At 45.8% G+C, this 21,539-nt stretch overlaps 1 protein-coding gene across 2 annotated transcripts; it reads right to left on the reverse strand.

Annotated features, from left to right (window-relative positions):
• Positions 1-448: 448 nt before the first annotated feature.
• Positions 449-21,121, reverse strand: LOC114355915 (uncharacterized). 2 transcript variants are annotated; one of them, XM_028308961.1, is made up of 15 exons: positions 20,917-21,121; positions 19,594-19,697; positions 19,247-19,307; positions 18,465-18,910; positions 17,761-18,009; positions 13,087-13,321; positions 11,260-11,392; positions 9,531-9,633; positions 8,286-8,384; positions 6,884-7,007; positions 5,160-5,244; positions 4,186-4,295; positions 2,952-3,137; positions 2,338-2,480; positions 449-892 (listed from the first exon to the last, which is right to left on the reverse strand). In XM_028308961.1, exons 1-15 carry the CDS (start codon positions 21,104-21,106, stop codon positions 773-775), a joined length of 2,388 nt encoding a protein of 795 aa, XP_028164762.1. In that variant the 5' UTR covers positions 21,107-21,121; the 3' UTR covers positions 449-772. The 2 variants fall into 2 exon arrangements, with proteins under 2 accessions (XP_028164762.1, XP_028164763.1); XM_028308962.1 differs by lacking the exon at positions 19,247-19,307 and having other exon boundaries at positions 19,533-19,697.
• Between the last annotated feature and the right edge of the window lie 418 nt (positions 21,122-21,539).

Genomic DNA, 21,539 nt, shown 5'->3' on the forward strand with positions numbered 1-21,539 from the left:
AAAACACTAGTCACTTAACTTTCACATTATATTGCCTCATTTTAAATACAATTCCATCACTTAGCACAAAAGCGCGTCCCTCTATTTTTAAGTTCCTAGTGTGACATTGATTTTACTATGTCAATGTCACTATAACAGCAACTCAAAATTAAGCTCATTGGCTATAACGTACCGTTATTTTAACGTTTTAGATTTTACACAGTAGGTACATACATGCTAAAATATAACCCCCTGGACAAACTTGACCTTCATTGTTTGGGTTTTTTATGGCAGTCAAGCTGTAGATCCTGGCTACACAGGAGTTGCAACAGTGGTAAGAGAGGTGGAAGTAGTCCCGTATTTCTTATAACTTATTTGTTTTTTGATCGGCAAATTCGCAAAGTCGTCACATAAAAACAAGTTTGGGAAGCCCTGGTACACACGGCCACACTGTTAACTATCCATTTCCGTTTTTGCTCTCGCCAAATGGTGATAATTTGCGATATAACGAGACGACATGACCGCCAATGGGTAGTTAACACTGTGAAAGTAAATACAAATGAGTAGGTCATCAATGGAGCATGGAGGAGCGCGCCAATACCGCCATACAAACCGCGCTCGGTGCGTTTCTATGAAGATGACCTACTCATTTGTATTTACTCTGACACTGTTGCCGATAGTACATTGTACAAAATAAAATAGATACATAAACAATACCATGTAAAACGATCTACAAAATTATCACAATGTGAACCTTATTGCTGACGGCCGAGGGTGCTCGGTGGGCTTAGGCTCAGGTGAGGTCATCGCTGAGGTGGTTGACCTCGTCGGTGACCTCGGCGGCGAGGTCGGCGAACTTGGCCACGTAGTCCACACTCGACTCGGCCATTAGGGAATGGAGCTGGGAGTCCACCTGCAGAATGGTAATGTATTTTAGAATACTAGGTCTAGGAAGATACCATAGCGATTACTATGATGTGTCTGTATACGACAGAAATAGCTACTATAGCTCTAGCACTTACCTAGGATAGGCAAGTAATATTTTCAGGTATTATAGAGAATTATATCATGCATCAATATAAAGTAAATATAGCTGCCAATTTTCTAGGACAATGGAGAAAAAAATGTTTTCTGAAAATCATAAATTATTAAATAAGTCTTAAATTACTGCAGCAATAACCATTTATTTTTGCATAAAGGTAGACGTTATAGTGATAGGTAAATTTATTTACAAAATTCTGACTTAATGTCATTTTTTAGAAAATATGCTTCTAAAACTGTTTTTTTTTTATAAAATCACAATATCGAATATTTCTTCGAAACTAAGCAAATACAACTACTAGTTCCTTTATCAATTTTATACATAACTAGCTGACCCGGCGAACTTTGTTCCGCCTTAATGGCAATAAAAAAGCAGACTTTTTTTTAATTTCGAACGGGATAAAAAGTATCCTATGTCCTTCTCCTGGCTCCAAATTACCTCCCTGACAATTTTCAGCTAAATCGGTTCAGCCGTTCTTGAGTTATAAGCGAAGTAACTAACACGACTTTCTTTTATATATATAGATAGTAATATCTAACGATTGAATTAATAAAACAGGGATGTCCGCTTCTAAGGCAAAATAAAAGACTGGGTCCGTGTCTGACCGGTATGGAAGCGGCACGGGACGGTGTTGTTTTTGACATCAAACAAACGTCAGCGAGAGAACTCGGCACTCACGGCAGGCGCTGGATGCTGGATGAAAATCATTGGGGGAGGTCTATGTTCAGCAGTAGACGTCCTACGGCTGAAACGATGATGATGAAGCTAATAAGCGCCAGGAGTAAGCGAAGATTATACGGGTCCCGTTGATACCTTCCGCTATTGCTTTGAGGTGTGGTACTATTGTGGTTGAAGCTTCAGACACGGGATCATTATACATCCGCAATATTAGAGCGCTTTCACATTAGGGTGTTAGAAGCGCGACAGTAGCGTTTTTGTAATGTCATATTATAGTATGAAATTACCGGCAGCGCGTCTGTCGCGCACTGCTAAAGTGGCCTAAATGTGAAAGCGCTCTTAATAGGGCTCCGGGGCACCAGGTGGCCGAGGAAGCTGCTGAGCGAGAAGTCCTGCACGGAGCCCTCGAACCAGCCCTCGGTCTCGCGCAGCAGCCGCGACGGGACAGCGACGCGACTGCAGCGCGACATGCACGGAGCACTCACGGCCAGCTCGGGCTGCACGCGGCCCTCCAGGTGGCCGAGGAAGCTGCTGAGCGAGAAGTCCTGCACGGAGCCCTCGAACCAGCCCTCGGTCTCGCGCAGCAGCCGCGACGGGACAGCGACGCTACTGCAGCGCGACATGCACGGAGCACTCACGGCCAGCTCGGGCTGCACGCGGCCCTCCAGGTGGCCGAGGAAGCTGCTGAGCGAGAAGTCCTGCACGGAGCCCTCGAACCAGCCCTCGGTCTCGCGCAGCAGCCGCGACGGGGATAGCGACATCGATTCCGATGGCAGGAAGTCTGCAATTTAAATTATTATTAATTAAAATGCAACAGCGTAGGTCAAGCGCCGCAAGTGGAACTGGACCGGCCACTCTGATCCCGATTACATCTCCAAGAAGGCTCAGGTTTGGAACCCCTAAGGAAAACGCAAACGTGGTCGCCCCCAGCTAACTTGGCGGTGCACTGTAGCAGACAAGGCGAAGAAAATCAAGGAACTAAGTCAAATTATCTGTATTCATTTAAACAGGTTTTAACGCGATGCGCGCATAGGTAACATTTAAATATTACCTGTATTTGCCTGACGTTTCGACCGAGTTATCAAACTATCTGATCTTAAAATTCTGACTTGCCATCATCTACGTCGCCTTGTCGCTGCGTCTTGATATTTCGTTAAATTAATTTAATGACACCAGAGTAACGCGACGCTTACGTTCATCAAGCGACTACGCTGCTGTAAAAACGCTAGCTTGAATGGACTCTAGGACTTACTTCCAATATCAGCGCTCTCCTTCCTATCTCCATTGACAGCAGAATCGGCCTCCTTGCCCTCTGTCGACTCCTTGGGGTCAGTTTCCGGCTCGTGGTGGCCGTCCGGGGTAGAATCGACGCCGTCCGTCGCGTCCGAACTGTCCGCCTTAGCCGATAGGATCTCGGACTTAACTTGTCTGGGGTCATCTGGAAATAGGTTCTTTTAAATATGAAGCTGATGCCGATCCTAGATAATGAATGAATAGACTACTAGTCTTATACAGGGTGTTAGGTAAATGGGTATATGAGCCGACACTAGCCCATGTTAACATGGTCATATAAATGGTATGGTGAAGTCAGAAAATTGATATCTTCATTTTAATTATTTTATTTTTCATACAAATTGGATTTTATAAAATTTATTTTGTTTGAATATTTAAAAAATTAAAATGATGATATCAAATTTCTGACTTCACCATACCATTTACATGCCCATGTTAACATGGGCTAGTGTCGGCTCATATACCCATTTACCCAACACCCTGTATATGGAAAAAATATTTTGGACGAGTAATTGATTTCTTTGTTTTTCAACCACGAGTGTTAGGTTTTCAATTTAATTTAATGCTCTCGTGTAAGTGACATTTAGGCCGTAATTTTTTTTTTGATGTTTCTGTTTCATGGCAATCTGTTTTTTCAACAATAAGCCACTTCTTTGGTTGATTCCTCAGATTATGTTTTCTTCGAAAGCCATACTTGTGTGAAAATTCATTTCACACTACCACCTGACATCAAGAGAGTCGTGTTAGGTCGTAATAAGAATAAAGTTCTTTCAGCCTTAGATGTCATTTTAAATTACTTTTACGTTTCGTCCCTTTACAGGATTATAAAATAATCAGTTATGATGAGACGGATATTCGTATTCCATCATAATCCTACCTACAGTCATAATTAAAATAAAAGAGACATTGGGTCTTACATTAGGTATTATGAATGTACACAGCACACGACCAAACATCAATGTGAACACAGTGGGATTCTTATGCAGTTGTAATAGCGTTGTAATAGGGGTTTCCTTCCTGACGCTATAACTCCAGAACGCACGAACCGATTTCCACGGTTTTGCATTCGTTGGAAAGGTCTCGGGCTCCGTGAGGTTCATAACAAAGAAAATTCAGGAAAATTTAACAAACGAAATTCCCCACGGGCGAAGCCGCGGGCGGAAAGCTAGTTTTTCAATAAAAATGTAATGTACCTTGCGGCGGCGCGTCGACACTCGGCAGCGGCGTGATAGGGATGCGGCGGTCTCCGTCATGGAAGTAGAACTGCCCGTTGGACTCGCTTAGCACGTAGAAGAACGACAGGCTGCGACAAAAGTGCACGCGTTGCAGCAATGGAAAGTATAATCAATGTAAAGCCCGGTCTGTGAGCACGTAGAATTTTGTCCAATGACCCCAAGCTACCCATCCTTATCGCTCGCGCGTAATTATATTGCTGTCGCGACTGTGCGACGGGCGCCCGCAGTGAGTGTGCGAGCGCGACAGCAATATAATTAGCCGCGAGCGATAAGGATGGGTAGCTTGGGGTCATTGGACAAAATTCTACGTGCTCACAGACCAGACTATAGCAATATTTTTTTTAAAACTTAACATGTTATTTTTTTCCAATATAAGCCTATTTGGTTCTGCTGCGGATCTCCTCATTTCTGATTCGATCACACAGGGAAACTCCGAGCATAGCCCGCTCCATCGCTCTTTGGGTAACCTTGAGACTTCTTATGAGGCCCATAGTAAGCGACCACGTTTCTGATCCATATGTCATCACTGGCAGCACACACATGTCAAAGACTTTTGTCTTGAGACTCTGAGGTATTTCGGACGTGAGTATATCGCGAAGCTTGTTCCCCGCGCACGGGAAACGCGGTGTGGGACGTCCACCCACAATGTGGACCGACGACCTCATAAAGTCTATAAATAGTGTGTTACCAGTGACACACGGCTCCGAAACGTGGCCTCTCACTATAATAATATGCCTCATAACGAAGCTCAAAGGTGCACAGCGTGCTATGGAAAGGGCTATGCTTGGTGTTTCTTTACGAGATCGAATCAGAAATGAGGAGATCCGTAAACGAACTAAAGTCACTGACATAAACCGACGGACTTCTATTATAATCACGATTAATTAATAAACATTAAATACCAAACATGGCTTTTTATATTATGTACTCACTCTGAAGTGGAGGTGGGCGGTGGTTTGGGCAATATTTTCGGCGGCGCCGGAGGAGAATTCGGCACGATCTTGACTGGTATTAGATCTGAAACAAGATTTTGCATTAATGTTATTATTACAGATTCTACGCGGTCATAGCGAGCAATGCAGCGCACACTTGCCTTGATCATCTACCAAACTGACCACGACAAATGTAACGCAATGATTTAAGGCTAAGTTCAGGGGGCGCAGTGTGAGTTTATATCAAAGGTCGTCACTAGTAAGCGCGCAAAAAACTTCCATTAACCTTTCCATACCCGGACCCCCCACCACTTGTTGTGCCCGGGCGTGTCAGGTTTCAAGTGACCGGGCGCGCGCTTATCGCTTTGTTTTGGTTCGTTCGACACATGTTTACATTCAACGCCGGCCGGAGTTACATTTCTGAGAAGCTATTGAAACAAAGTAACAAGATGTGTTGATACAAGAGCTTTGTGATGTTTAGAGTAGGCGCACACCGTTGATTTTTAGTTGGCCGATAGTTGTGCCCGATTTTAAATTGTATGAAGAATCGGCCAAATCGAATCGGCGTAGTGTGCGCACTCTCATACATGCCCATACTGATTAACTGCCCCACTAAACTATCGGCGACGAGACTCTGCGGTTGACTACTCTTAGGTTGTGAGCTTGCCGTCAGTCTCCACAATAGTGGATCCTCGCCTGGATAGAGCTGTGACTAGTAGTGTATAATGATATTCACTCACTGTTAGGCGGAGGCAGCTTGGGCAATAGCGGAAGGAGTGTTTGCACTACAATTCGGCGGACAGCAAAGTGCTGATCTCGCTCAAAATTCAATTTAGGTTGTGAGCATGCCGACAGTCTCCACAATAGTGGATCCTCGCTTGGCTAGAGCTGTGACGAGTAGTATATAATGATGTTCACTCACTGTTAGGCGAAGGCAGCTTGGGCAATAGCGGCAAGAGTCTCTGCACCACCACTCGGCAGACAGCGAAGCGCTGATCTCACTCCAAAAAATCTCACAATTCAATTTAGGTTGTGAGCACGCCGTCAGTCGTCAGTCTCCACAATAGTGGATTCTCGCCTTTTTTTCGTCAGGAAATGCATGTAATTGCATACCCACTGGCCTTGGGGAACCAGTGGGTTATGTGAGGCTCTCCCTGCCAGATGGGCAGGGCCTACTCACTAAAACCGCCGTAAAGTTGCTTCTCTAACGGTTTTCTACAGGCTACACTTCGGAGAATGTGCGAAGGAATTATACAACCTAATTCCACCAGCCCCCTTCCATCACCGGGGAACCAGACGCAGGATAGCGTACCATCCCTACATTGTCGACATTCCACCAGCTCGCACTAAGCGTTTCGACGACTCCTTCATAAAGCGAACAGCTAGGGACTGGAATTCGCTGCCTGCTGCTGTATTTCCTGAACACTATAATCCGGGCGTTTTCAAGGCGAGAGTGAATAGGCACTTACAGGGCAGATATGTACCATCCTAGACTGCATCTCACTTAACACCAGGTGCGATTGCGATCAAATACTTGCCTTGTCGAGCATAAAAAAAAAAAACCTGACGGTGTCCTCCCGAAGTCTTTGGGAGGGAGCTGCGAGTTATTGTCCGAGCTAGATAGCCTAGACATTCTTTCGCGTCTCCGCCTCAGACTGTGGCTCGCTCTGTTGAAGCAAGCGACGACTGACTATGACGAGTAGTGTATAATGATGTTCACTCACTGTTGGGCGGAGGCAGCTTGGGCAACAACGGTAGAAGTCTTTGCACTACAACTCTTCGGTCGGCCAGGCGCGGCCGGCCGCGGCGCCAGCGCGGCACGCCGGCGAGGTTCATCGTCTTCTGAAGCTGCAACAAGTGTGTGATGATGGTGGGTTACTGTGTTTGTATAGTCAGCGTCAAATAGTTCGCAACATCCAAAGTCTAAACATACTCAATATCAAATAAATCGCACCTTCCGCGACGCGAAAGATTTTCTTCTGACAAAATCATGGTGCCCCAACAATATTGGTGTTATTTGAAAGCCCAATAAATATCCTTAAAGAAAAACACATTTAATTTCTTAATAAACGATTAACATATACCATAAATGTGACTTGAAAAAAGACCTCACTTGGGGCTCACCTCTGGGATCAATTAGACCAATTTTTATGGTTATAAAACGAAATAATGATCTTACGTGTCCTCTTTAACAGATGGATAGCGATTAATCCAAACTTAACAGTTTTATAGCCATAAAAGTTGGCTCAAGCGTAACTACCTATTTTTTTAAGAAGTGACTCTGGATCCTCCTAAAACATATTTTTGGGGTAAAAACCATTCCTTTAATGAAATGTAGTTTAGAACTAGGCTTTCAAATGGTACCAATGTTGGTGGGAAGTGGGAATGCATACGTTTGAAAGGTGCTTGTTGCGGGAGGTGCGATTTATTTGATGCCGAGTGTATTATAACTCAAAGGTGACTGACTGATTGACATAGTGATCTATGCACAGCCCCAACCACTGGACGGATCAGGCTGAAATTTGGCATGCAGGTAGATGTTATGACGTAGGCATCCGCTAAGAAAGGATTTTACGAAACTCCACCCCTAAGGGGGTAAAACGGGATCCACGCGTAGTACGCGTACGAAGTCGCGGGCGGCCGCTAGTCGTCAATAACTTTATAACACAACCATATGCAAATAGTAACAAAGACGAGTTGCGAACTTTTTAGCTACTTTGGTTTTACAAACTATTTGACGCTGACTTTTCAATATCTCAATGAACTGCCAGCTTTCTGTGGTGACAAGGTCATAACACATACTCATAGTGCACACTTTTTGGAGTCGATTTCATTTATTTTTAGTTATAAGCGAAAGTGTTACCGTGACGATTGAGTTGTAACACACCATTAACCAATAGTTCCTAGACAGCCTTGTTTAAACGTTAAAATTTTCATTCAAACCGACTAAGCGTTCTATTGGCTGCAAAACTCGATTTCTAGTAGCTCTGAAATCAAGTTAGTCAATTGAGTTCGCGAACTAGTGACGCTATACAAAAGGAGTCGTGTTTTAACAGTACAAAAATAAGAAAATTGCCGTGAAGTGTCAGCTATATCCTATAATGAAACAAGATTAATTGAATTTACCTCGTTGTCAGGTCTGGGCGCGATAGGCGTGGGGTGCCGGAACACCGGCGCCGCCGGCTCCTCAGCCCGCGTTGGCGCCGCGCCACACGGCTGCTGCTTCTGTGAGGAAATTTAAAGCCTGGTCTGTGAGCACGTAGAATTTTGTCCAATGACCCCAAGCTACCCATCCTTATCGCTCGCGCGTTATTATATTGCTGCCGACTGTGCGACGGGCGGGTGAGTGAGTGTGCGACTGCGACAGCAACATAATTTCGCGCGAGCGATAAGGATGGGTAGCTTGGGATCATTAGACAAAATTCTACGTTCTTGCCGACCAGACTATACATAGAGAGAACACACTTCATTGTAGTCACACACACCTCGCCACAGCAATACTAGTGTGGAAGATTGCTGTGTTTACTGTGTAACTTTTCCAACTTGACTTTCACTGGTTGGGTTTTTATTGGCAGTCAAGCTGTAGATCCTGGCTACACAGGAGTTACAGCGGTGGGAACGAGAGGGGGATAAGTCTTATTTAGTGTGGAAGATGTAGTTGAATACTCTGTACAAATCGGCAAATTAGTATTAGCAGGCTTATACACTATACATCTCCCCAAGTAGGCATCGAAAACAAAACACGCGCGGTGTACCCGCCGGCGGGTTTAATCCACAAAAGATTCACGAGCGAGTAGTGGTGACGTTCGCGCGCTCGTATTCTTCACCTATTGTAAAAAATTCGCTATGCAAAAAAGTTAAAATACGCGTGTCATGCGCTAGATAGCGACACTGTAGCTTCTTATAGCAGTCAGCCTTATCGCATCGGCACAGTACCATCACTGACGTATGTAAACGAAACGGTGCTCAACTCTGAGACAAGCTAAATTACACCATATTGTTGACGATGAGTAGATTTTTTTTCGCGAAGCTCAAACATGGAGTGCAGGTGCAGTTTTGTTCCCCAGTCTATAAAGCGCATGATGTCGTGCCCTGAGTGCCCGAGCAACTGCACGCAGGATTTAATTAATGCTGCTTTATTACATACGCGACGTTTATTAATGAGTTACATTATGTACTCACGGCTTGCACATCGTAGCTATTAAAAATCGACAGACGAGCAAATCCGCCGTGGCTGAACACCTGCTGGAAACAGGAGTTAATCATTGGACAAGACCCGTGTCTTACTATGTCTTATTATTGTTATGCTGCAACTTTACTCTTTCATGTGTGTTAAGTGTATGCAAATAAATGATTTATTTATCTATCTACCTGTGCCGGCCGACGGAGCGCGCACACGTGTCCGCAGCCGCAGCGCGCGGCGCCGGCGCCGCCCACGTGCGGGTTGCCCACCATGGCGAGCAGACGCTTCAATCTGTTGCCAATAGATCCATAAATAATAGAATAAACAAAAAACAACTAAAGCTAGGTCCATGAGCACGTAGAATTTTGTCCAATGACTGTGCGACGGGCGCCCGCAGTGAGTGTGCGAGCGCGACAGCAACATAATTACGCGCGAGCGATAAGGATGGGTATGGGTAGCTTGGGGTCATTGGACCAAAATTCTACGTGCTCACGGACCAGGCTTTACATAAAAATGCATTTGGCCGATGGGGCAGCAAGGTTCTGGAGTGGAGGCCGCGGTATAAACGTCATCCATAAGGTGGACCGAAGACATCATAAAGGTAGCAGGAAAGCGCTGGACGCAGGCCGCTACCAACCGGGTAACGTGGAAAGCATTGGGGGAGGCCTATGTTCAGCAGTGGACGTCCTATGGGTGAGATGATGATGATGATGATCATGAAGTGCGTAAAAATGCATTAAAAAGACAACTGAGTGATCACAGTTATTTACGCACAAATGCAAAACACACAACAACTAGGGACTGGAATTCGCTGCCTGCTGCTGGCTTTCCTGAACACTATTGTTGCTGGCAGTTTGGCCAGCAATCCTCTTTTGATATTATTTTTAACTTTTTTTTATATTGTTTTTGGTTTTTTGTAATTACTTTTTTTACTGTCTTTGGTATATTTGGAGGTTTTCCATAAATTCCTCAATAGCTTCTTGCATAATTAGGTACCAGCTGCAGGCCTATCTCAGAAATATTATATAGTCCACTCAATCAGCTTTTAACAACTATAATCCAGGCCTTTTCAAGGCGAGAGTAAATAGGCACTTACAGGGCTGATATGTACCATCCTAGACTGCATCTCACTTAACACCAGGAGTGATTGCGATCAAATATCTACCTTGTCTTGCATAAAAAAAAATAAGTTATTCACGCCCGTATTCACAAACGATACTTGCTAAAGTGAAGCAGCAAATCGAACGCACAGCGTTGAATAGCTCTATGATTGGTTCATGTATCACCCTGTGCGTCCACGCGCACTGTGAGTGAGACATAGTAATGTTTGTGATACGGGCGTAAGGGCTATATGTCACTGGGACACCATTGCGGCGCAACCAGTCGCCAGCTACCAACAAAATGTATGCAGCTTTGCGCAACCAAACGGACACCAGGTGAGTAACTCTCTCTAGAGCTGCATACATTTTGTTGGTAGCCGGCGACTATAGGCTAGTTGCCTAAAAAAATTTTTTTAGTCCGTAATGTTTAATATCAAAAAATATTGGACACATATATTTTTATTTGTCAATCTAACAAATAATTACATAGTTATGGTGCGTTGAAGTTGCGCACGACGTCACAACGTGCGGCATTTTTAAGCAAGCGTTGACGTCACGGGCCTCTTCTTATGAACTTTGGGGGGCTTTATCTCTTTAAATTTTCATTAGTTTGAAAAAGTGAAAAATACGTGTAGAGTATTTTTTGATAAGTTAACTGACGGACTAATTAAAACTCTTGCTTTTTGACCCAGGCAACATCCCCATTGTATTGGATTTCGCTAAAAATAGGCTTAAGCTTGGAAATAAATAAATAAAATAGTTGCGCCACCATGGTGTCCCGGTGAAATATAGCCCTAAGTGTTTGCTAAGTTCTGACCGTTCGCTGAGCTGCGACATGCCGGCGCGGTCGGCGGCGGGCGCGGGCTGCGGCCGGTTGATGAGCTTGCTGACCAGCTTCAGCGAGCTGCTGGCCGAAGACGACTTGTGCTCCGGCGATGCCAGCTGCTCTCCTGGACACAACAAGAAATGCAAATTCGTACTTATTACAACTACATAAGATGCCACAGTCACGGTAATACTATCTATACAGTATTCCAACTCGGCCATATTTTTAAAATAAATGTCAACAGTCGCGCGGTACGTCACAGTATGACAACATGCGATAGGGCTGCCCACCTACAGTACTACCCAGTTTAATTACATCTGCCTACTTAGAATTTCTATCTTGTTTTGTGATTGTATTTTTTTATTTAGTTAGACAAACAAAATACTTTGTGAATGGAATAGGTTAAAAATGTGTGTTGTTTTGTGATTAGTAGATTTAATTTATTTAAAATTACTTAAATAATTTTGAAACTTTAATAATCATAATGATCTGTTACGTTAATTTCGGGCGAGCGAAGTCGTGGGCAAAAAAAAGCAGGTTTAATACAATATAATTTTCATTTCAAATCAAACTGACTGAAAATGACAATTTGACTAGTTTTTGAACAATTTGACCGTAAATGACGGTCACTCAAATTCAATCAGTTTTGTCATTTTTAACACTTGGCCACCGACGTCCATTCGGCACATTCGCGACACCCCCGACTTTTGCATACCGAGCGCATACCGAGATTTGAATTTCGAAATAAATTTCTCGTTTCGTCTGTTTATATGAAGTTACAATACTGTATGATATTATTACCGTGCCACAGTGTTAAAGTACAGTGTGATGTGCCGTCTTTTTATTTGCCATCATCATCATCATCTCAGCCATAGGACGTCCACTGCTGAACATAGGCCTCCCTCAATGCTTTCCATGATGCCCGGTTGGTAGGGGCCTGCGTCCAGCGCCTTCCTGCTACCTTTATGATGTCGTCGGTCCACCTTGTGGGTGGACTTCCCACGCTGCGTTTTCCGGTACACGGCCTCAACTCCAGAACCTTGCTGCCCCATCGGCCGTCAGTTCTGCGTACTATGTGCCCTGCCCATTGCCACTTCAGCTTGCTAATCCGTCGGGGTATGTTAGCGACTTTAGTTCGTTTAAGGATCTCCTCATTTCGGATTATTTGCCATCATCATCTTTTTATTATTTCTCAGATACAAATGGAGGACGGCGGGGAGCACCTGGATGCGGGCAGATCGGGACCGGTCGTTGTGGAATCTGTGGGGAATCCGAGCTTTCTCCAGCAACGCACGAGCAGATTACATTAAGTTGAGGCGAACGAACGAAACATAAGATTTAGTCTGCACCCTCTACGCTGGTTAGACCAATCGGGCAGCGAACATCATTGCATTAGTTAGTCGTCTCTTACGACATCCATGGGAATACTAAGGATGGTCTTATTCTACTATGGGGGAAGCATACGGCTGGTACTATCCACAGCATGGCCTACATTCAGCGTCAATTCCTTGTAGATAAGGATCAAAACCGCCATAAGAGTTTTATACCGATTTTAAATCCGACAAAAATGAAACCTTGAGCTCCGCCTACTCTATTTTCTGCTTGGCCTAAGAGCGCTTTCACATTAGGGCGTTAGTAGCGCGACAGCAGCGCGGCAGCGGCGTTTTTATAACGTGAAGGGAGGCATCAGTTGTCACATAGTATGAAATTTTCGGCAGCGCGTCTGTCGCGCGTTTGTCGCAAAAGATGTGAAAGCGCTCTAAAGATTAACTTCTAACTTCCTTTTGTACCTTATTTCATGTGCAATAAAGTTCTCACCTTTCCTCTCATCGCCAGACAGCGCATCATTGCTATCATGGCTGAACGCGTGCTTCGGCGAAAATATATCTGTGTCACTCTCCTCCACTGAACCCTCTGCCTTCCTGTCAGGCTGTCGGTCTAAGTCGGGCTTGCTCGGCGGCTGGTCGGGCTTGCTAGCCTTCTGAGGCTGTGGCAACGGGGGCGTAGGCTCCGCCCACCAGTAGTCCAGTTCTAGCTTGGAACGGGATCCGAACTGAAAGAGAAACCTTTGTGTCACTAGGCATCAACTATCAAACTACATTTTTGCCTAGTGTAAGGATATCTACTAACGCACATAAACCTAAACCTATTTAGAAAATGAAAGACACCCAAAAAGGAAACAAGACAAGACCCAGTTCATTCAAGGACAGCCACTCTGCCATCTAACGGTCAATTTCTTTCTATTTATTTATTTAATGTGCAACATAATAAGCTTACAGAAAACCCAAAGCGCTTACATGTTTTGTCACATTGATTACAATAAAATTATAAGTCCAAAAATGACAGTGACCATGTAGATTTAAAGACGCCATAGCCCAGAAGTGTCTCAAATCTGTGTTACCATGAACACGACCCTATAGAACAAAAGACGCTACAGCGTCTATCAATCGCATAGAGTATGGATTTTCTGACTCCTATCTCTGTGCCATAGATGGGCAGACCATGTTTAACAGAGGACGGCACTGAAACTGTTCTCTTCGGCTCCTCCTCTGGCTTGGGCTCCGAGAGCTTACTAGAGAACCAGGAGGTTCTCTTGCTCTTTCTCTATCACCAGCGTCAATATGGCGATCTTGGTCTATGAACAACAAGTGTAAGACCACCGAGAATACTACCCGCACGATACAATCTGCTACTAGTCTTCTAACGAAGATTATTTACCAAGGGTGTCTCCCAACACACGGAGACCTAAACTAATTTAGAAAAGTGGCCTCGACTAGGATGATGATTCTATCGAATTGAAGAGCCCACAGGGACAAATCCCACCACCACCCATGGCCATACCAACCTCGCGGTTATTGTGGCCGAATCTTGAGAGATGCGCGCGGAATTGCGGCTGCCTACGGCAGATTGCACTCCACCGCGCGCAATTCTTGACTCTCTACAAGTTCTTTAATCTTTGTCCATTTGTCCCTTGCCACTCTCCCCCTTCTGGGGCATGGACTCTACTGACACGTTGGCACCATCCGGTGCCTGGCCGCTAGGCGTCTGTCCGTTCCGCCTCCGATGCCACGCGTGCGCGAAACCTCGCAGCCGCGCGAAGTTCGCCTCCGAGCTGACTAGATCGGGGTACCACGCAGGACCGTAGCCCTCCGAGAGCGCTATCCCACTCAGCATCTCACACCGCAGGTCTTCATACAGGGGACAGTACCACAGAACGTGGTGCCTGTCCTCCTCACTCTCGCCGCACTCACACATACTCCCCTCTCGCAGCTTCATGTCGCTCAGCCTTTTATTGAAGCACCCGTGTCCAGTGAGTATCTGCGAGGTCACATAGTCCGGTTGGACCCAGCGCATGCTGAGCCTACCAGCCACCTCCGGGAAGAACTGATAGAGCTCACGACCTTTGGTCTCCTGCTCCCAACGCTGCTGCCAAAATACGATCACCGAATCCCGTATATCGCGTTTTCGACTGCTCATCTCGTCCAGGGTCGCGAGCTGGCGCGTCCTCAGTACAGCCGTCCGTCCAGCATACTCCACCTCGAGGTCGGCGGGCAACACTCCGGCCAAGACCGGGAGCGCGGCCGTGCTGACAGACCGGTAGGCCTTCGTCAGCAGCACGAGTGCCGGCCTCTGCCCCCTCAGGACAATCCCGCCCACCGACTGGACTTTGACCCGCTCAAACCAACACGCCGCAGCATACACAAGCGTGGCAACGAACGTTCCCTGGTAGAGAATGCGCAGACCGGGGTATCGAATGCCCCAGGAGGACGCAGACACACGCGAAACCTTCCCGAAGCATTTGGCTGCGCGCTCTACAATGTCCTGTGCATGCTGCGTGAACAGAAGACCCGAATCGATCACCACGCCGAGCACTGTTCCTGAGCTCACCTGTCGGATCGAGGCGCCATCAAGTTTGATGATTGGGGGCCTCTGGAATTTCCCCCTGATTGTCATCATGGACGACTTGGCAGGAGAGAATCCCAGTCGGTTCCGGGCTCCCCAATCGGACGCGATATTAAGGGCCTCTGTGGCCTTCGACTCGATGCTGGCTCTCGATTGCGCCTCAATCAAAATGGTGACGTCATCGGCGTACGCCACCATGCTCACCCCCTCCGGCATCGGCGATCTCAACAGGTCATCCAACAGAACGTTCCACAACGTTGGTCCAAGCACAGAACCCTGCGGACACCCCATGGTGGAAACTTGTGATAAGGCGATGGTCACTAGTGCTGGCCCCCACATGGACTTTCCAGTCCGTGACTGAGACATTCCTGGTGGAAAGTGTTATGTCCACGCTTGATTCCCCGTTTGCAGTGCTGAAGGTCGCCGGTTGGTCTGGGGTGTTGACTACGACGAGGTCGTGTCCCAAGATGAAGTCCTCAACCGACGACCTACGATGGTCAGCCACTCTGCCTCGCCCAGTGGTTTGGTCCGGCCTGCTGTGCCACAACGGTGAGTGGGCATTGGCGTCAGCTCCCACGATGATGCGTTTTCCCGCTAACGCGTCGAAGACCCGCTCAAGATGGTGGATGTGCGGGTCGATCTCCTCGCCGTATTTGAAATACGCTGAAACGACGTATAAATCGGCCTCGTGGATGTACGCCACCGTGCAGCGGTCGTTCGTCAGGTGCTGGAGTACCGCGATGGAGAGATGGGACCCGGCCACGAAGACGCCCGCCTGGGACGAGAGGCCGCGCTGGAGGACAAGCTCGGACAGCGAGTACTGTTCTTGGACTAGAACAGCGTCCAATCCGAGCCCACAGGGACAGTTCTTTTTGACCTAAAATAGTTCTAAAGTCCGGTTGCCGAGCAGATAGAATTTCTTCCAATGACCCCAAGCTACATACTTATCGGCCGCAGTAAGTAATATAATTACGCGCGAGCGATAAGGATGGGTAGCTTGGGGTCATTGGACGAAATTCTATGTGCTCGGCGACCGGGCTTTAGAATGTTCTCACCATCAAATACAGGTCTCCGATGGTAAGATCTCCCGCGTCGTGCGAGCTCCAGCCACGGCGGATCTGACGCAACGCCGCGTCCACATCAATGGCAGGCTTCGGCTCCTCCTCCGGCTTGGGCTCTTCAGGATTGGTATCCGGGTTGTCTTGCTCCTTACATACCACCAATGTTTATACGGCTCTCTTGGTCTATGACTAACATGCATAAAACCACTGAGAATACTACCCGCATGATACACATACAAACCACTTGACCTCTGCATAATATTGATGTCGATTGTCAGCGAGCGGACAAAGAAAATATAGAATTTCTTTGTGGAACGAGGAAGCAACTCTCTAACGACCACTTTTAGGTTTTCGAGCAGACAAAAACGATAGCCAATTTAGAAAAGAGATCCGACTATCAAGGACTATCGCTGTGCCAACGAACGGTCAGTTTCCATGACGATGACTCCTTGGATCTAAAAAGAACTCTTAGGACTCATTTATTTTTGCAAATGGCCTTTATAAAATCGCTTACACGTCCCAGTATTTTAAGCCACGATAGCCGAACGGTGAAGGGGTCGGACTGGCCGACTCGTGATCCGGGGAACGCGGGTTCGGTCCCCGCCGCCGCTCGACTATTGTGGTGAGCTCACTCGTGACACAAGCATATTTAGCTTAGTACGAGGGGCTAACGGGAGTATTAGTAATTTGTGTAATAACAAATTACTAATAATCTTNAAAAAAAAAAAAAAAAAAAGTATTAACCCTAAGAGACTACATACCCAAGATGTCTTCTGGATCTGACCCAAGAGTCGTCAATTGCCAAGACCAAAACACTGTCGATGTGAAAACGTTCTAGAATGTTCGAAACTGTTCTCACCATCAAGTAAAGGTCTCCGATGGTGAGATCTCCCGCGTCGTGCGCGCTCCAGCCGCGCCGGATCTGACGCAACGCCGCGTCCACATCAATGGCCGGCTTCGGTTCCTCCTCCGGCTTGGGCTCTGAGAGCTTACTAGAGAACCAGGAAGTTCTCTTGCTTTTTCTCTATCACCAGCGTGTATATGGCAATCTTGGTCTATGACCAACAAGTGTAAGACCACCGAGAATACTACCCGCACGATACAATCGGCTACTATAGTCTGGTCTGTGAGCACGTAGAATTTTGACCAATGACCCCAAGCTACCCATCCTTATCGCTCGCGCGTAATTATGTTGCTATCGCGCTCGCACACTCATTGCGGGTGCCAGTCGCACAGTCGCGACAGCAATATAATTACGCGCGAGCGATAAGGATGGGTAGCTAGGGGTCATTGGACAAAATTCTACGTGCTCACGGACCGGGCTTTAGTCTTCTAACGACGATTATTTACCAGGGATGTCTTCCAACGCACGGAGACCTAAACTAATTTAGAAAAGTGGCCTCGACTAAGATGTAGACCTTCATTCAGGGCGGGTTTCCGCTTTCGGGATGATGGTACTGTTGAATTGAAGAGACCACAGGACCATACGACCAGTTATTGACCTGAAAAAGTTCTAGAATGTCCTCACCATCAAGTAAAGGTCTCCGATGGTAAGATCTCCCGCGTCGTGCGCGCTCCAGCCGCGCCGGATCTGACGCAACGCCGCGTCCACATCAATGGCCGGCTTCGGCTCCTCCTCTGGCTTGGGCTCTTCAGGCTTGGTATCCTGATTCTCCTGCTCTTTCTCAATCTTGCTGTCCTGATTCTCCTGGTCTTTCTCTATGACTAGCGTGTATATGCTGCCCCCACGTTTCTTTGGGCGTATGCGGAATTTTACCTGTCGTGAAAAACAAATAATTCAAAATGAAAGTTATTACAAACTAGCTTTCCGCCCGCAGCTTCGCCAGCGTGGAATTTTGTCTGTCACAGAAAAACTTTATCGCGCTCATCCCTGTTCAAAAACCGGGATAAAAACTATCCCATGTCCTTTCCCGGGATTCAAACTATCTCTATGCCAAATTTCATCAAAATCGGTTCAGTGGTTTAGGCGTAAAAGCAAGACAGACAGAGTTACTTTCGCATTTATAATATTAGTATAGATACATGAGTTGCCAGATTGTTTATAATGATATGTCGCCGTCCGTACCCGATACTACTAAACACTTGAGTGGCAGGCATTATTTTAATCGCCAGTACAAGTTATGGCTGTTTTTTTTTTCATTTAATTTTAAAGCAAAGCTAACTTGAATGAAAGAATTATCAACTCAAGTCAAGAAAAAAAATACCAATTACCTTCAAGTTCTTAAACTTAGTTTTTCCCGCCTTATCACTCTTCCCTTGATCGCTCTCGTTATCCGTGTCACTCTTCGCATACTTTTCATCATCTTCCATTTCCGAGAAGCTATCTTTGTCTCTTTCCAACATATCCCTTTCCGACATCTCCTTATCTCTATCTATATCTTTGTCTCTTTCTGCTATATCTTTATCCAGGACTGTTTCAGCTTCGTCAGCGGTTTCTTCAGATTTTAATTCCTTTTCGTCTTCCGTGCTTGGTTTCTCTTCGTCTTCCAGAATGTTCTTGTAGTTGGCCATGAGTTCGATGCCGTCTATGGCCGTCTCGTCGATGTGCATTAGTTTGTTGACGTCAGCGTCCTCAGACTTAAACTTTTTTAACTCAATTTCCTTGTCTTTGTCGGTAGTGCTGTCTTTGCGTTGGCGTTTTGGCGTACGGATTTTGGCTGGAATAAATAAATTACTTCGTTATGATACGAGATTTTTGTTAATTCGATTGATAACATTTTTTTACATTAAAGTAGAATGCCAAGTTTGTTCAAAAGTTAAGTATAGTAATTGGATCCACAAAGAAATTAACCAGAAATTATTGATTCTTTTCTCCTATAGGAGGAGTGCAAACCTATTCGATCGTCTTGCTTAAAGAGTAAAGACATCCCACTGAACTTGGGCAGGAGAAGCAGATCTTCTGGCTGGACAGCTGCTCGCTGGGACTGACTACTGGCGAGTGGACCCCGGTGACGTCACACGAGCGCTAGACAGAGAGAGCACGCTGCACTCACACACGCCGTCCTTGTCCCGCCGCTGCGAGCACATGCGCTCCAGGTAGGAGGAGAAGCAGATCTTCTGGCTGGACAGCTGCTCGCTGGGACTGACTACTGGTGAGTGGACCCCGGTGACGTCACACGAGCGCTAGACAGAGAGAGCACGCTGCACTCACACACGCCGTCCTTGTCCCGCCGCTGCGAGCACATGCGCTCCAGGTAGGACGAGAAGCAGATGACTACTGGCGAGTGGACCCCGGTGACGTCACACGAGCGCTAGACAGAGAGAGCACGCTGCACTCACACACGCCGTCCTTGTCCCGCCGCTGCGGGCACATGCGCTCCAGGTAGGAGGAGAAGCAGATCTTCTGGCTGGACAGCTGCTCGCTGGGACTGACTACTGGTAAGTGGACTTCAGCGCCAGGCCGCGGACCAACATGTAGAACCGGCCTTTTGGGCAGCTTTTGTTCTAGAACAAGCGAATTAATTTTGTTACATTAGTGTGCTGCCACACTGGCGGATTGCAAGCGGTTTCAAAGCGGAGCGGTGACGAGGCGGAAATGTTGCGCCGCTCCGCTACAACTACAACGACTACAATTTTCCATACAGTCATAACTTTTTACTGACAGCTTATTTTTTTTCGTCCCATACTGAAAGTTAATTTCTATTTAATGGACTATAAGCACGGTAATAATATCATACAGTATTGTAACTTCATATAAACCGACGAAACGCGAGCTTTCCTTCGAATTTCAAATCTCGGGACGTGGTCGAGATGAAAAAATTAGGGGTGTCGCGAATGTGCTGAACGGACGTCGAAGGCCTAGTGTTGAAAATGACTAAGGTGATTGAATTTGACTGACCTTCATTTACGTTCAAATTTGTCAAAAATAGTCATTAACTGTCAGAAATGGTAATTTTCAGTCAGTTTGATTTGAAATGAAAATTATATTTGGGTGTTCGGTAAATGGGTATATGAGCCGACACTAGCCCATGTTAACATTGTCTGACTTCACCATACCATTTATATGACCATGTTAACATGGGCTAGAGTCGGCTCATATACCCATTTACCTAACACCCAGTATATTGTATAAAACCAGCTTTTGCCAACGATTTCGCCCGCTGAAATTAAAGTAACAGGTCATTAAGTACTCATTGTGATTAGTAGATTCAAAATTATTTTAGTATATTATTTTTTTTTAATTAAATCTACTACTTAATCACAAAACAACACGCATTTTATCCTATTCCATTCACAAAGTATTTTGTTTGTCTAAATAAAAAAAATACAATCACAAAACTAGATAGAAATTCTAAGTAGACAGATGTAATTAGAATGGGTACTGTAGGTGAGCAGCCCTATCGCATGTTGTCATACCGTGACGTCCCGCGGGGCTTTTGACATTTATTTCAAAAATATGGCCGAGTTGGAATACTGTATAGACAGTATTGCCGTGCTATAAGTCAATATAGGTCTCATTAGTGGTAGACATTTGGACCACTTTTGGTGTCCTTTCTCAAAATAAACTAAATAATATTTTATATAATAATAAAAAATATTTTTGTAACGCGCTCACTAGTGAAGAAGTTTGATGTAAAGTCACACTAAGCCCCCTGATTCGATCAATTTCGCGCATAGTGTAAGTGGGTCTTTTCAGAAGCTGTAGATTACAGAGCACACTTACCCATGACAATCATCCTGTCTGTCTCCAAAATAGGCTGCTCCTCCAAGTCCTCGCGGTCGTCATCCTTGTCCTCACAGGCCGGCAGCCTGGCAGACTCCTCGTCGGCCTCCTTGCACTGGTCGTCTAGAAACTTCTCCGTCACCGTGCTCTCTGGCTTGTAGTATGACTGTGGTAGCGTTAAGGGTAACATATTGCTTGTAAATTAAAAGACTTTAATATGACTGTCAAAACAGCCTTTTACATGAACATTTTGTAGAAACAATATAACCATTACGCTATTTCCTAAAAAGAAAGAGATGCGGCGTTTTTTTTTTAAATTGTTGTTGGTAGGACTTTTTCTAAGTCCGCCTAGCTAGCTACCACCATCTTACCTAAGTCTGTCGCCATAACAACAATGTTAACAGCATTGTTGTGGTCCGGCAGTTAAAGGTAAGATAGCCAGTTCCTCCGTGGTTGAGGATTCCGGGTGAAGCTCGCTTCCACCTTCGGCCTGATCATCACTTACCATTAGGTGAGATACAGGCCAAAAGCTTCCTCGTTGTGGATAAAAAAAACATCATTTTATCGAGATAGGTACAATCGGCGTCAAATAGTTCGCGACACCATAAGAAGCCAAAAAGTTC

This window comes from Ostrinia furnacalis, unplaced genomic scaffold, assembly GCF_004193835.3.
Source record: "Ostrinia furnacalis isolate ACB-3 unplaced genomic scaffold, ASM419383v2 OfSCF2576, whole genome shotgun sequence".
Lineage (NCBI taxonomy): Eukaryota > Metazoa > Arthropoda > Insecta > Lepidoptera > Crambidae > Ostrinia > Ostrinia furnacalis.

What these genes read in the sequence shown, in the direction of transcription:
- LOC114355915 (XM_028308961.1), bottom strand. Translation starts at nt 21,106, where the DNA reads ATGTTACCCTTAACGCTACCACAGTCATACTACAAGCCAGAGAGCACG. An exon ending in AGCAGCTGTCCAGCCAGAAG is followed by an intron (nt 19,308 to 19,593) that starts ATCTGCTTCTCC and finishes TCCAGCCAGAAG; the next exon opens with ATCTGCTTCTCCTCCTACCT. An exon ending in ATGTCGCAGCTCAGCGAACG is followed by an intron (nt 9,634 to 11,259) that starts GTCAGAACTTAG and finishes TATTGGCAACAG; the next exon opens with ATTGAAGCGTCTGCTCGCCA.